This window comes from Oncorhynchus tshawytscha, linkage group LG09 (assembly GCF_018296145.1).
Source record: "Oncorhynchus tshawytscha isolate Ot180627B linkage group LG09, Otsh_v2.0, whole genome shotgun sequence".
NCBI classification, from domain to species: domain Eukaryota; kingdom Metazoa; phylum Chordata; class Actinopteri; order Salmoniformes; family Salmonidae; genus Oncorhynchus; species Oncorhynchus tshawytscha.
The window spans coordinates 76,888,471-76,903,222 of record NC_056437.1 but is presented as its reverse complement, the minus strand read 5'-3'; the positions used below and the strand labels follow the sequence as shown (position 1 = coordinate 76,903,222).

The following is a 14,752-nucleotide window of genomic DNA, read 5'->3' as shown; positions in this document are numbered from 1 at the left end:
ATAGATAAATACCAGAATGGGGATGAGGTAGGTAGATAGATGGGCTGTTTACAGATAGGCTAAGTACAGGTGCAGTGATCTGTAAAATGCTCTGACAGCTGGTGCTTAAAGCTAGTGAGGGAGATGTGAGTCTCCAGCTTCAGAGATTTTTGCGGTGATTGACAGAGTCGAAAGCCTTAGCCAGGTCGATGAATACGGCTGCACAGTATTGTTTCTTATCGATGGCAGTTATGATATCATTTAGGACCTTGAACGTGGCTAAGGTGCACCCATGACCAGCTCTGAAACCAGATTGCATAGCGGAGAAGGTACGGTGGGATTCGAAATGGTCGGTAATCTGTTTGTTAACTTGGCTTTCGAAGACCTTAGAAAGGCAGGGTAGGATAGATATAGGTCTTTAGCAGTTCGGGTCAAGAGTGTCCCCCTCTTTGAAGAGGGGGATGACCGCAGCTGCTTTCCAATCTTTGGGAATCTCAGACGACACGAAAGAGAGGTTGAACAGGCTAGTAATAGCGGTTGCAACAATTTCGCGCAGATCATTTTAGAAAGGGTCAACATTGTCTTGCCAGGCTGACTTGTAGGGGTCCAGATTTTGCAGTTCTTTTAGAACATCCACTAACTCGATTTAGCAGAAGGAGAAATGGGGGAGGCTTCGGCGAGTTGATGTGGGGGGTGCAGGGCTGTTGCCCGGGGTAGGGGTAGCCAGGTGGAAAGCATTTTTTGAGTTTGTGTTGTAGGAAGCACATTTCTGCTTGAAAAAGCTAGCCTTAGCTTCCCTAACTGCCTGTGTATATTGGTTCCTAACTTCCCTAAGAAGTTGCATATCACGGGGGCTGTTCGATGCTAATGCAGAACGCCACAGGATGTTTTTGTGCTGGTCAAGGGCAGTCAGGTCTGAAGAGAACCAAGGGCTATATCTGTTCCTGGTTCTACATTTCTTGAATGGGGCATGCTTATTTAAGATGGTGAGGAAGGCATTTTTAAAGAATAACCAGGCAATCTCTACTGACGGAATGAGGTCAATATCCTTCCAGGATACCCGGGCCAGGTCGATTAGAAAGGCCTGGTCGCCGAAGTGTTTCAGGGAGCGTTTCACAGTGATGAGTGGAGGTCATTTGACCGCAGACTCATTACGGATGCAGGCAATAAGGCAGTGATCGCTGAGATCTTGGTTGAAAACAGCAGAGGTGTATTTAGAGGGCAAGTTGGTTAGGATGATATCTATGAGGGTGCCCATGTTTACGGCTTTGGGGTTGTACCTAGTAGGGTCATTGATAATTTGTGTGAGATTGAGAGCATCAAGCTTAGATTGTAGGACGGCCGGGGTGTTAAGCATGTGCCAGTTTAGGTCACCTAGCAGCACGAGCTCTGAAGATAGATGGGGGGCAATCAGTTCACATATGGTGTCCAGAGCACGCTGGGGGCATAGGGGGGTCTATAGCAAGTGGCAATGGTGAGAGACTTGTTTCTAGAAAGGTGGATTTTTAAAAGTAGAAGTTCAAATTGTTTGGGTACAGACCTGGATAGAAGGACAGAACTCTGCAGGCTCTCTCTGCAGTAGCTTGCAACACCGCCCCCTTTGGCCGTTCTATCTTGTCTGAAAATGTTGTAGTTAGGGATGGAGATTTCAGGGTTGACACAGTGTGCTAAAGCAGTGAATAAAACAAACTTAGGGAGGAGGCTTCTAATGTTAACATGAATGAAACCAAGGCTTTTACGGGTACAGAAGTCATAAAAAAATAGCGCCTGAGGAATAGGAGTGGAGCTAAGCACTGCAGGGCCTGGATTAACCTCTACATCGCTAGAGGAACAGAGGAGGAGTAGAATAAGGGTACGGCTAAAAGCTATAAGGGCTGCTCGTCTAGGACGTCCAGAACAGAGAGTAAAAGGAGCAGGTTTCTTGGGGCGATAAAATAGATTCAAGGCATAATGTACAGACAAAGGTATGGTAGGATGTGAATACAGTGGAGGTAAAACCTAGGCATTGAGTGATGGTGAGAGAGATATTGTCTCTAGAAACATCATTGAAACCAGGTGATGTCATCGCATGTGTGGGTGGTGGAACTGAAGGGTTGGATAAGGTATATTGAGCAGAGCTAGAGGCTCTACCGTGAAAGAGGACAATAAACACTAACCAGAACAGCAGTGGACAAGGCATACTGACATTAAGGAGAGGCATGCTTAGCCGAGTGATCATAAGGGTCCAGTGAGTAGTGAGGTTGGTTGGGGACACGACGATTCAGACAGCTAGCCGGGCCAGGGGTAGCAAGCTAGCGAAGACAGAGGTCTGTTTATAGCCTCCTTGTGCATTTCCATCGGTAGATTAGTGGGGTTCCGTGTGGTAGAGGGGACCAATCCAATTGGCAAAATAGTTATAGTGGCCCAAAGAAAATTCTCAGATGGACCTATTCAGCTAGCAGCTGATATGCTCTAGACAGCTAACGATTAGTGGGCCGTAGTTAGCAGATGGGCGTTCAGGTTACGTCGCGACGGAGGGGCCAGTTGAATAACCCCCTCGGGCAGATAACATCGGTAGTCCAGTTGTGAAGGCCCGGTGGGGCTCCGGCAGTAAAACGGGTCCGGATAGGTGATTGTAGCCCAGGAGTGGCCGATGGAACTCTTCAGCTAGCCGGAAGATGGGCCTAGCGTGGGCTAGCTCCGGCTAATTGGTGCTTGCTCCGGGACTGACGTCAGCCCATAGTCACTCGGATAGCAGCTGCAAGATCCAGGTGAAAATGTCCAGAGCTTGCGGTAGGAATCCGAGGATATGGATAGAAAATAGATCCGGTATGCTCTGGTTTGAGTCGCGTTGTACATAACTGGTGAGAGCTTTCCGAGCTAAAAGATAGCTGATGACCGCTAGCTGTGGACTAACGTTAACTAGTAGCTAGTGAGCTGGCTAACTTCTGTTGGTGATTTCGGATTCGAGGTGAATAATACTTCAGAAAAAAACAGATCCGCAACACATTGGGTGAGGCGGGTTGCAGGAGAGTGTTTTGAAGTTGAGTTTTCAGAAAAAATATATAAAAAAGATATGCTAAGAAAAATGTATAAAAGATATATATGGGACAAGAGGAGGACAAAAGACGTCTGACTGCTACGCCATCTTGGATTTAGGTATGTATATCTCCTACTTCTGTTCTCAAATTATTCAACACGATTCCACAATTTTTTCACTTGATTCTCATTAGCCTTCATCAGACGGGAGATGGCATCCTTCACTGTCTTGTCCGTTTATCCACTTAAATAACGATGCTGAGAAAAGAAGCTTGTGAGCGTAACTTCTCAGAGGCTGTTTTTATTGAGGCATAAGAGAAGGCACACTCCGATATAATCTCGGCTCCTCCTCTGATTGGGCATCTTTCCAATACATGATTAATGTTTTTTTAATGTTATGGATCTGAGATAATTCGTATAATGCCCGAAATATGACATTTGCCCATTATCGATTTTGTTTGTAAAAATGCTGTCAAAACATTGTATGTATTTATTTCATATAGATTGAATAACAAAGTGTTTTTGAAACACCTCAATATTTTCTTTACGGTTGAGGTTTAATCGTACGGTCTAATCTTTCCTATACTCACATGTGAATCTGTACAAAAGGCAGTGTTGGGGAGTAGTGGACTGCATGTAATTCAACTAGTAATTTAAATACATTTTGCAGTAGCTCGGTGGTAGTTGAAATACATTGAAATGTAGTTAGGGTTTTCAGTAGTTAACTCCTTTTCCCCCATGTATCAGCTAACTACTGGAACTACACACTACTTTTTCCCCCCATGTATCAGCTAACTACTGGAACTACACACTACTTTTCCCCCCATGTAGCAGCTAACTACTGGCACTACACACTACTTATTTTTGAAATATAAAATATAAATGAAGTAGGCAATCATATATTTTTTTGGTGCATTAGACCTGCCTAATTCTGACTTGAAACATCGTTTTTCTGCTAATAGGCTAAAATACACACTGTCAACATTTTACCTCAAAGTTCTCTGACTTACAATTTTTACTCTATTACATTTCAGATTTACATATGATTATTTTTCACGAAGTAGTTTGGATAGTGAACTTCTTTTCCATAGTAACTTTATATTTTCTTAAGGGTAGCTTTAGTGTAGCTTAATTTCTTCCAGTGTGAAGTAATTGCTAGCTTGGTAAACTATATTTTCAGAGTAGCTTCCCCAACACTGACAAATATTTGCAACGTGATTGGATTGGCAACTAGCAACCAAATCAAGACGTGTTGGCTTAGATCCAATTTGGCCTATGTAGTCAATATTCACAGTTAACACATAAATACCGAGACAAATGATATACCTGATAATCGGAAAGGTTTTGTTTCGATTAAAAAGCGTACCCTACGCCTATCACTAAACATTGTAACAATATATAGGCTAAGAGCATTGTATTTCAGTGGAGCTAAACAAAAAGCTGTGGTTTCATTGAAGTAAATAGGCTGATATCCACATTGAATAGTGTCCAGTTAGAACCCATCATGTAATTCCCCTGATGAAGGCAGATGAAACGACTTTTCACCAACTGACATTTAGATAAATCAAAAAGACCAGAAATAAGGAACTATCAAATGGGTGGGTCCGTCTGAATATGAAGATAAAACATATTTCGAGTCATGTTCTTTCTTTAATAGTTTACTCCCAATCTAGGCTTTTCTTTTTTTAAATGAGATCCCAAATAAACACTTACATCAATAATTAGCATTTTATAAAGATAATATTGCAATTCAATCTGAATATTACAACGATACATTATAATATAATTTAGGGCCAAATAAGGTTCTACCCTGAGATAATTGGCATTAAAGTTCCGAACCTTCATTCGTTTGAATAGTGTCAGATATTATTTTGAACTTAACAATATGAATTGGGGTATTAAGTACTATATGCAGTATGTAGAGAACATTGAACAGAACAAGGCTATGTCAATTACTAAATGTTGACAAAAATGCCGATGAAGGCTAATCATGGCTTGATAATTCCATCCGTAGTAATTTGAATTTGGCAACGCTTAAATGACCAAGCATTATCTTTAAAAGTGGGATGAAGTTGGCACAATGCCGATATGTGCCACACTCGAGGACCTTGTCCCCTAAGACATTCATCCAATCATTTTCTGTGTTCTGTTCAGGGCGGAGATTCTGAACATCAATAAATTGGACGTTCCATGAGATAAAAACCTCAGGGATCCCTTGTAACATTTTGCAAGTACCAACGGAAATCAACAAACAAACGTCAACATGGTCGACTGGACAGATGCTGAGCGCAGTGCCATCGTAGGCCTGTGGGGAAAGATCAGCGTGGATGAGATCGGACCCCAGGCCCTGGCCAGGTACATTCTGATAATATTTATGTAGATATCATTAAATAATAACACGATAATAGGCTACCTAGGCTAATTAGCACTAATTGCGTAGTAGGACATCCCGGTGTTCACCTTTGGTGCGGTACAGACCATATTGATTGTGAAGTAAAATTTTAATGGCAGCCTGTTTAATTTATTTTTAGACTTCTGATCGTGTCTCCATGGACTCAGAGGCACTTTAGCACCTTCGGCAACCTACCCACACCCGCTGCCATCATGGGTAACCCCGCCGTGGCCAAGCACGGAAAGACCGTGATGCACGGACTGGACAGAGCTGTGCAGAACCTGGATGACATCAAGAACACCTACGCTGCACTGAGTGTGATGCACTCCGAGAAACTGCACGTGGATCCCGACAACTTCAGGGTGAGTATTACACTTTAGCAAACTGAAACAAAATACAAAAATAAAGTATTGTGAATTAAATAGCGTTATGAGCCGATGTAAAGCTTATTTCAATACTACATTCTCTATCTGGTTCCTTTACGGTCCCCTCTCCACAGCTCCTTGCGGATTGCATCACCGTGTGCGTGGCCGCCAAGCTCGGTCCCGCGGTTTTCAATGCTGATACTCAGGAAGCCTTCCAGAAGTTCCTGGCTGTCGTTGTGTCCGCTCTTGGCAGACAGTACCACTAGAGCATCACTCGACAGCATCAATAGGGAAGAGAGATGACACTCCAACTCCAGTTTGTTAGGCTGGAACCTGTGCCATAGCTACACGCATTGAAAATAATAAAATACACGTAAAAACATTTATCTTTTTTGAAGTGTTGTTTTTCGATGGAATATACTCTCCTGCAATTTTCCCGATGGCAATTGGATTCTAGTTAGGCCCACCATGGAATCAAATAAGCCGTGTACATCGCCTAGCCTACACATCTTCAAGTTTGAAAATAAATGATTTCCTAAAACGGTTAACACTCTTAACCACTTGTCTACCTGCCTACCATCACATAATGTTTTCTAATTGTAATATGATAGCTACAGTATATTTAATTTGTATTTCCTTTGTTTTAGATATTTAAATATGTATGTCCTTAGAATGACTGAAATCCACAGTCAACAAATGCTTTTACTATTTTTGGACCTAAAAACCCATTTAAGTCAATATTTTTAGCAACATTTTAAACGTCATACCCCAATCATGTGAAATTATTTTCAACACATGAATTGAGTATTCTAACACAATCCATTTAAAATATGATTTTGGAGCCTTGCCCTCACCATCACCGGATTTATCCACAGCAATGTGAAAGATCGCGACATCTTGCAAAACGAGGGCAACTAATGCAGAGCTATAATCAAACAAATCCGATAAAATACAAAATAGTGCTGTATGAATTATTGCGCCCTCGCGAGTGGCGCAGCGGTCTAAGGCACAGCACAGTGCTAGAGGCGTCACTACAGATCCGGATTCACATGGCTCTCGAACTTTGCCTCGCCAGAGTACGTATTGGATTTGCAGCTATGGGGCAAGACTGCAACTACCAATTGGATATAACGCAATTGGAGGGTAAAAAATAAAATATAGGCCTATATATATTATTTATTGCATCAATTCACTGTCCATCAACTCCTGGCTGAACACTATGTCACAGCCACTAACAACTAACAACCCATATGGCTGAAATCCTTACATCATAAAGCAACATGATACAGTGGTCTCGTAGCTGTAGCACATTCAGAGATCGATTGATAGACAGTAATCTAAAATAATTCATATATTTCAAACGAAAACCACTTTCTGTTTGTCATAGATGGACCAGATTAAAATTAGATGAAAGGTGAATTCCTAATTAGTTCAGGAAGAGTTTTGTGAGACATTCACAGCAATGGGGAAGACATTTGGATCAAGAGAGACCTTTAGAGAATATGCACATTCTCTAACACTGTGTTACGGTTTTCTTGCGGTGAAGGAGAGTCGGACCAAAATGCAGCGTGGTATTCTTGATACATGTTTAATGACAATGAAAAAACGAACAATACAAAAACAACAAACGTAACGTGAACCTATACAGCCTATCTTTTTTTAAAATAAAAAATAATTTATTATCTTCAATACCATTCATTCTTTACAACTCATAATTTTCATACATACTCAAATAATGGTATTTTAATTGAACTAATTTAACTAAACAAAAACCCCAAACAAAACCTCAGGGGAGCATCTTCCCTCCCGTCACCCTACAAACTACCTTTCCCTATCTCCCCGTCCCTAATCTATCCCCTTACAAATCTAAATGACACCCAGCCCTAAACCCCCCTTCCACCTCTCCCGAGCAGCATGCTGCCCCCACTTCCTCTCCTCCCTCTTCATCCTCACCCTCAAATCTCCTTCCACCCTCCTCACTATCCCTTCCACCCCCCAATCTCTCCCTGTCTTCACCATGTTCTGCCTGGCTTCCCACAGCCCCCGTTTAAAGAGACTCATGAGAAGCCAGAGCAGAAACCTGTCCCTATCCGTCCCTCTCGCTCTCCCTACACCTCTCTCTAACCTGGCCCACATCAATACAAAATCCCCCCTTACCAAACCTAACAACACCCGTGCCCTAGCCCATACTACTTCGGCAAAGGCACAGTCCCAAAAGACATGGCGCACAGTCTCCTCCCTGCCACAAGAGGATCTTGGACAGGTGGGGGATTGCACCAAACTATACCGGTACATGATGGAACGTACCGGCAAGCACTTATGGAGGCTCAACCAATTCAGGTCCTTGAGCCTGTTGTCCAGACCCCGCGCCTGCACTCCCTCCCAGACCACTTCCGAGATGCCCACTACAGGCGCCGGACTCCCTGCCTTTCTGACCTCCTCGTACAGGTGCCTGTGATCTAAACCTACTCGGGCAACTTCAACCTCAGGGTGCGCACGCAGCCACTTGGCCGCATGACCAAAGTGCCACGGCAGCTGTTCCGCCCGAGGACCCGTGTTAGACCACACCATTACGCTTCTCGCCTGATACGAGAAGAACACCCGCAGGAGGTAACCGGACGGGTGTATCACTGGATGAGCAAGCTCCGTTAACAAGAAAGAAACAAAAATTGCGTCCAGCTTGAGGGGGAAATGTGGTACCCCCCTACCTCCCTCCCTGATGGGACAGAGCATGCGTGCCCTGGCGACCCACTCGCACCTGCCACTCCACATGAACTGAAACACAAGCCTCACTAGAGGCCTCCTCAGACAAGCCGGCAATGGGAAGATGTACGCCAAATACAAAAGAGACGGCAACACATCCACCTTTAGGACCAGGACTTTGCCCATAAAAGACAAATACCTAGCCTTACACATTGCTAGCTTCCTCTGTACCACTGCGATACGCATGTTCCAGTTTAGCGTCGCTGAGCCGGAGGTCTCAAAATGGAGCCCGAGAATCCTCAGGGCCCCCTCACAGAGAGATAACCCCCCAGGCACATCCGTTCTACCGCGCCATCTTCCGAAAAACTTGACGGAAGACTTTACATGGTTCAGAACCGCTCCCGACGCTCGGGTGAAATCCCCAAAGATGGCAAGGGACCTTGTCAGGCATGAGTCCTTGCACAGCAGCAAGGAAGTGTCATCGACGTACTGCGTCATCTTAACACGCAGCCCACCACTTCCAGGGATCAACAAGCCTTCCACCCCTGTGTCTGCCCTAATGGCAGCCCCCAGAGGCTCCATGTACAGAACGAAGAGGAGAGCCGAGAGTGGGCACCCCTGCCTGACCCCAGATGAGAGGTCAAAAACGTCACCCAAGTGACTGTTTACACTAACTCGGCACCCCGCTCCGACATATAATGTACGAATCCATCCTATGAACTTCTCCCCAAATCCTAATCGACCTAACACTCTGAATAAAAAGGATCTATTCACGCGATCAAAGGCTTTCGCCTGGTCTAGCGCTGCTACCATTAAAGGCAGTCCTCTATCTTCAACCCAAGCGATGGAGTCCCTGATTAACTGTAGGTTCCATCTAATAGAGCGGCCCTCTACCCCGCACGTCTGATCCTCATGGACGACGTAGGGAAGGGCTGTGCGCAAGCGGTCTGCTAAAACCTTTGCAAGTAGCTTGTAATCTACACACAGCATGGTCAACGGCCGCCAGTTGCCAAGGTCTGTTACTTCCCCCTTCTTATATAAAAGTGACAGCACACCAACAGCCATTGATCCCCCCGGGACCCCCATCTCAAGGATGGCCTTCAAGACTTCGAGGACCATTGGTCCAAGTATACCCCAAAACTTGAGATAAAACTCAGCCGGAAGCCCATCCATCCCAGGCACCTTCCCTTTTCCCATCCTCCTAAGAGCGCTCTCAACCTCTTCTAGTGAAATCTCCGGCAACCGCCTGGACAAGTGTTCTAAAAACACATTTCCCTGCTCTACATCTATTTCCCTTTCCTTAAATAAACCTTGGAGATGATCAGTTGTCACCCTGACCATATCCTCTGGTTCTCTAACTATACTACCATTTTCTTCCCTAACGCCATGCATTACCTTCCTACTCTGTCTGGCCCTAACCGTCTTAAAGAACGTAGCAGAACAAGTCTCATTGTGTTCTAGGAAGCCACTATGCGCGCTCCAGGAAAGCTCGAGCCCAGCTCCTGCAAAGCTCGGATCTCTCCCAGTCAAACGACCTGCCGAGGTTGCCTGCCTCATACTCGAGTTCAATTAACCTTTGGATACGATCCACCTCCCTCCTCTCCTCCTTTTTTTCCTCTTGCAATACCCTATTATAAAAGCCCTAATCTTCACCTTAACTAATTCCCACCACTCTAACACCCCTCGCACATGGACCGGAGGCCTTTAAGCCTCAAAAGAAACCATAAAACCCGTCAACAAAAGCCTGCTCCTCCAACACATCCCGATCTAACTTCCAGTACCCCCTACCAAAGAGGCAGACTGGCGACCCCACCTGCAGGAGCACCCCGTCGTGATCCGAAAAGAAAACAGGCAACAGCCGCCCAGACAACTTACCCAAAGACCTGGGTACAAAAATATAGTCGAGCCTCCGCTCAACCCCCCTGGAGTTGCGCCATGTAGGACCGGCCATTTTCGGAGTAGTGTGCAGACCACCATCAACCAGACCATGGCAAGCCATTAGCCCGGTAATGGCGCCTGCACTGCTATCCCCCCCTATTCCTAAATCTGTATTAAAATCCCCCCCTATCACCAATTTCCTATTTGTGACACAGGACTTTCAGAATGAGCGTAAATAACGTGTTCGCTTTCAAAGTCGAGTCCACTTCCCAATTTTGGACCAAATTCACTGCATTGAAAATACTAAATACCATTATCTGAAGTATCTTGTTACAAATTACACGTTGATTTTACCCCAATACAAGTAAAATACTCAAAAGAATCCTAATTTAATATTTCAAATTCATGTGAAATAAATATTATCCATCTCGAGGTTTTCATTGTGCCTATGCTGTCTCTAGTAGTATCCCATTCAACAACTACTCCACATTCATCAAAATAAATGTTACAGGTATTAGATAGGCTAGCCAAAATGATGGGAAACAACATACTGAGGTAGCGCATGGTGGGCCTAAAGCACTATTTTTAAAATAATGTCTTCATTCCTTTGTCATTCCATTTTTTTAACGTGTGAATCTACAGTTTTTAGCCTGTTGTATTGCTAACATTGAAATATGACCTTGATGGTGAAATGTGGTGGAATAAGGACACAAACACAGAAAATAACGTAATTCATTGCCCATTTATTTTATTGTGATAACAACAGAGGAGGAACTGCAGCACTCCAATCTATCTGTATTTGTCAGCCAGGGCAGCGGACAAGGCTGCAAGGAATTCATCCACAGCAATGTGCACTTCGGGAGTGAAATCAGAAGGGAAGTGAATAGCCAGGGTCACAAGGATGTTGTGGGACAGAATCTGAAAAGTATATTTTAAAAGTTAATATTGACGAATTAATCCAGCAACATACTTAGAGTTGAAGTTGAGAGTGATATATATATAAAGATAATAAGTTATCTGGGAGCCAACCTTGAAATTGCCAGGGTCAACGCGCAGTTTGAAGGCGTGCAAATCGCTGAGAGCACTCAGTCCTCCGACGAGGTCGTCGATCACTCCGACAGCATTACCAATTGCACCCATGATGCATGCTTTCATGCTTCTTGACTGGGGCAGAGCCGGGGCTCAGGTCAGCTCAGTGGGAGTAGGTCTTAGTCTGGGGGTAGGCGGTCAGCATCCTGTAAAAATGAGTTTGTATACCATTTTAGGCGTATTCAGATTCCTTAACTTTTAAGCATTATGCGTGTCTTACTCCTCTCGACTTCTGTCTACAATGTAATCAAAGTAGTTTACTTATTGTATGTTAAAATGCTTGGTCAGGGCAGGCAATATGCCGCTGTCATCAGTTTAAACACAACCATTCTCATCATTCTTTCATTAAGGCTTACCTTCCCAAAGCCTCAGCGCCGACGACATCTGCCTTTCCACTAATCTTGCCCCAGAAGGCCTTGACTACAGATTTGTCCTTTGCTGTCAGACTCATTTTGCTCCTTTCTGTTTGACCCGTATTAAATATACAAGAATTTAACCTGACAAGATGACTGCCTACACAACTAGGCCCCTTTATATTACAGTAGCGCGGGAGACACGCCCAGCTACTAGGGTACACTCCCCCTACACCCTAACCATCTTGGTCAAAATCCAAGAGTAAGAAACGTTATCTTGGCTGTTATCAAATGTTATGTCAGAGGGCTATGTTTGTAATAATATACATATTAACTTTTGTCTGAAACATTTTTGCCTAAGTTTTCGTCTTCTGGCTGTACTGTGAAACAATGTATGGAAATAAATTGTACCAGAGCTGTCAACTATTTTGATAAATATAATAATAATACATAATAATAATAATAATTTATTTCGTTGCATAAAACGAAATATTTCTGTATATCATATATTTCCAATAGGCTAATTCTAAAGCTGCTTTTGCCAAAATAGACAAATTAGTTAACTAGTTAATTAGCAATTTAAAATTACGATGCACCTAAAAAATTAAATTGTACAAATCAAATCCACCTTCAAAGACCTGCATTCAATTGGAGAATATTTATTCAAGGTGACATATTTGACATGTGTTCAATTAAAGTTCGATATGATCCCCAATTAAAAGGTTAATTGGACTTCGAATGTTGATCGGAAAAAATGTCAGAAGTCATGCGAGGATATGGGTACACACCTATCTGCAAATAATACAGGACATTCCTGCTTATCATATTTATTGTCTTGAAATTAATCACTTAAAATGGGCGGGACGGTCTGAATCCCCGGATAAAAAAGGAAGGCATAATATTGTCGTAGATAAGAAACTGCCAAATTGTAGGCCGGAATTAGCTTGAATTATCAAAATATCACAACTCGTTAAAAAAATGTAATTAAAGTGATTGCATCCCTTTAGAAACGTTTATTTGAATAGCCTTATACACTGCAATGAAAACATTTTGAATAGTTTTGCCATAATCTTGCATCAGTTGGATCAACAAAACTGTTTAGCTAGGGATCATACGAATTTTGAAACGTTGGTAATCTAGATAAAACTGTATAGGCCTAATTACTTATAATTTCAGATTTTAGGATCTAACCTAAATAATTGATTCTGCAACAACTAATAAATGAGCATTTACTGTTGTTTTTAACAGATAAAATATTGGATTTTGAAACTGAATTCTCAATAACATCAAGTTCGAGAGCTGAAGCGCTCACTTGGCCAATACTGATCTTTGCCTAAGCCAATCATATGTGCCGTCTCCAGTGGGCGGAGAGCACTCATAAATATAAATTGCAGGCAAAGTGTCTCCTTACACAAGACATTAATTGTTCAATCTTGTTGCAAAACCGGAAAACAAACACTGACAACATGGTTGACTGGACAGACACAGAGAAGAGCACCATCAGTGCTGTCTGGGGCAAAGTAGATATCAATGAGGTCGGACCACTGGCTCTGGGAAGGTAGGTCATGGCTTCAGCCTCATTCAAATATATCATCTAATATAGTTTATAGTGGAGATGATCATGAGTAATTATAACACTATTATACGTGTCCTGTTATCTTATCATTACTATTAATATTGAGTTGATATTGTCAAATTTGAATGGAGCATGTTAGAGTATTAATTAGGCATATAATTGAAATACCTTTAATAATAATTCACAGATTTCGGTGTTCTTGCAATGACAGAGTCCTGATCGTCTACCCCTGGACTCAGCGTTATTTCGGCTCTTTCGGAGATGTGTCCACTCCCGCAGCAATCATGGGCAACCCCAAAGTTGCTGCTCACGGCAAGGTCGTGTGTGGGGCTCTGGATAACGCTGTGAAAAACATGGGCAACATCTTGGCCACATACAAGTCACTAAGCGAGACCCACGCTAACAAACTCTTCGTCGACCCTGAAAATGTCAGGGTATGCCTTCTGTCTTGAGAAATATGTTTTAGGCTACACGTATAACATTCAGAACAACACGTCTAATTCCAAAGGTAAAATAAAAACGAAGATCTAATGTAACATCTACCTCCTTTGTCTTTTGTCCACAGGTGTTGGCTGACGTCCTCACAATTGTCGTTGCCGCCAAGTTCGGAGCCTCTTTCACTCCTGAAATCCAGGCAACCTGGCAGAAGTTCATGAAAGTGGTTTTCGCAGCCATGGGCAGTCGGTACTTCTAAATGCACCCCAGACAAATGAATAAGTTCTGACATCCCTGCCTGAGTGAAAATAAAGTCATCGAAACAAGCTGCCTTATTCGTATTAGTATAAACAACATTATGGTTAGGATTGGGCATTTCTGGGGAAAGTGTCACCACAATATCCATAACATCAATATTTACGCAATATAGAGATGGGCATTGACCGATGGGAAACGGATGGTTTAGGGTCATGGACTATTGTGTGAATGAAGTGCGGCTACACTGTAAACCCTTATTAGTTATCATTACTCAAAAGATTTGTGGAAACCCGCTGCACTAGGATTCTAGAGTACAGTTACTTACAACGTTAGAGCTGGCTTTACTCAAACTTAAAGTGTCACATGATCTCAAATGGGTAACAATTTCAAGTTGATTAAACACAAAACTTTTTAGTAAGTAGCAAGAAAGCTGAAAAGCTGGTTGCTAGGTGGTATAGGAGCTACAGTTTACAGTATGCTCTTTTTCAGGTGAAGTCATACGAGACATGGTCAATTCCTGTTTTAAAAAACAGCTTTGCTTTAAAACTTACTCCATATGCACTAGTGGATTTCTGAGATTATTTGTAGTCATGTGCAAGCTATCTGGATGTAACTTTACCTAAGGAGGCAAGGTGGAGTTATACCCAGAATGCTTATAGCTGTCAAAATAATATGTCCATATGGGCTTCACTAGTGCATATGGAGT

The 14,752-nt window shown here is 42.9% G+C and overlaps 2 protein-coding genes and 1 pseudogene across 2 annotated transcripts; 2 read left to right on the top strand and 1 right to left on the bottom strand.

Moving 5' to 3' along the window:
- Positions 1–5,191: 5,191 nt before the first annotated feature.
- On the top strand, positions 5,192–6,138 carry LOC112258701 (hemoglobin subunit beta). Its single transcript, XM_024433227.2, has 3 exons — positions 5,192–5,352; positions 5,529–5,751; positions 5,889–6,138. The coding sequence occupies exons 1-3, from the start codon at positions 5,261–5,263 to the stop codon at positions 6,018–6,020; spliced, it is 447 nt and encodes a 148-aa protein (XP_024288995.1). The 5' UTR covers positions 5,192–5,260; the 3' UTR covers positions 6,021–6,138.
- Positions 6,139–11,058: 4,920 nt separating this feature from the next.
- Positions 11,059–11,915, bottom strand: LOC112258708 (annotated as a pseudogene).
- A 1,281-nt stretch (positions 11,916–13,196) lies between these two features.
- Positions 13,197–14,118, top strand: LOC112258703 (hemoglobin subunit beta-1-like). The gene is made up of 3 exons (XM_024433229.2): positions 13,197–13,335; positions 13,565–13,787; positions 13,919–14,118. Exons 1-3 carry the CDS (start codon positions 13,244–13,246, stop codon positions 14,045–14,047), a joined length of 444 nt encoding a protein of 147 aa, XP_024288997.1. The 5' UTR covers positions 13,197–13,243; the 3' UTR covers positions 14,048–14,118.
- The last annotated feature ends 634 nt before the right edge of the window (positions 14,119–14,752 follow it).

Bases quoted from the DNA above. Each gene is read 5' to 3' on its own strand.
- LOC112258703 (XM_024433229.2), top strand. From the start codon at position 13,244: ATGGTTGACTGGACAGACACAGAGAAGAGCACCATCAGTGCTGTCTGG. The intron at 13,336-13,564 runs GTAGGTCATGGC...TTGCAATGACAG, and splicing joins GGACCACTGGCTCTGGGAAG to AGTCCTGATCGTCTACCCCT. The intron at 13,788-13,918 runs GTATGCCTTCTG...TTTTGTCCACAG, and splicing joins TCGACCCTGAAAATGTCAGG to GTGTTGGCTGACGTCCTCAC.
- LOC112258701 (XM_024433227.2), top strand. From the start codon at position 5,261: ATGGTCGACTGGACAGATGCTGAGCGCAGTGCCATCGTAGGCCTGTGG. The intron at 5,353-5,528 runs GTACATTCTGAT...ATTTATTTTTAG, and splicing joins GGACCCCAGGCCCTGGCCAG to ACTTCTGATCGTGTCTCCAT. The intron at 5,752-5,888 runs GTGAGTATTACA...CCCTCTCCACAG, and splicing joins TGGATCCCGACAACTTCAGG to CTCCTTGCGGATTGCATCAC.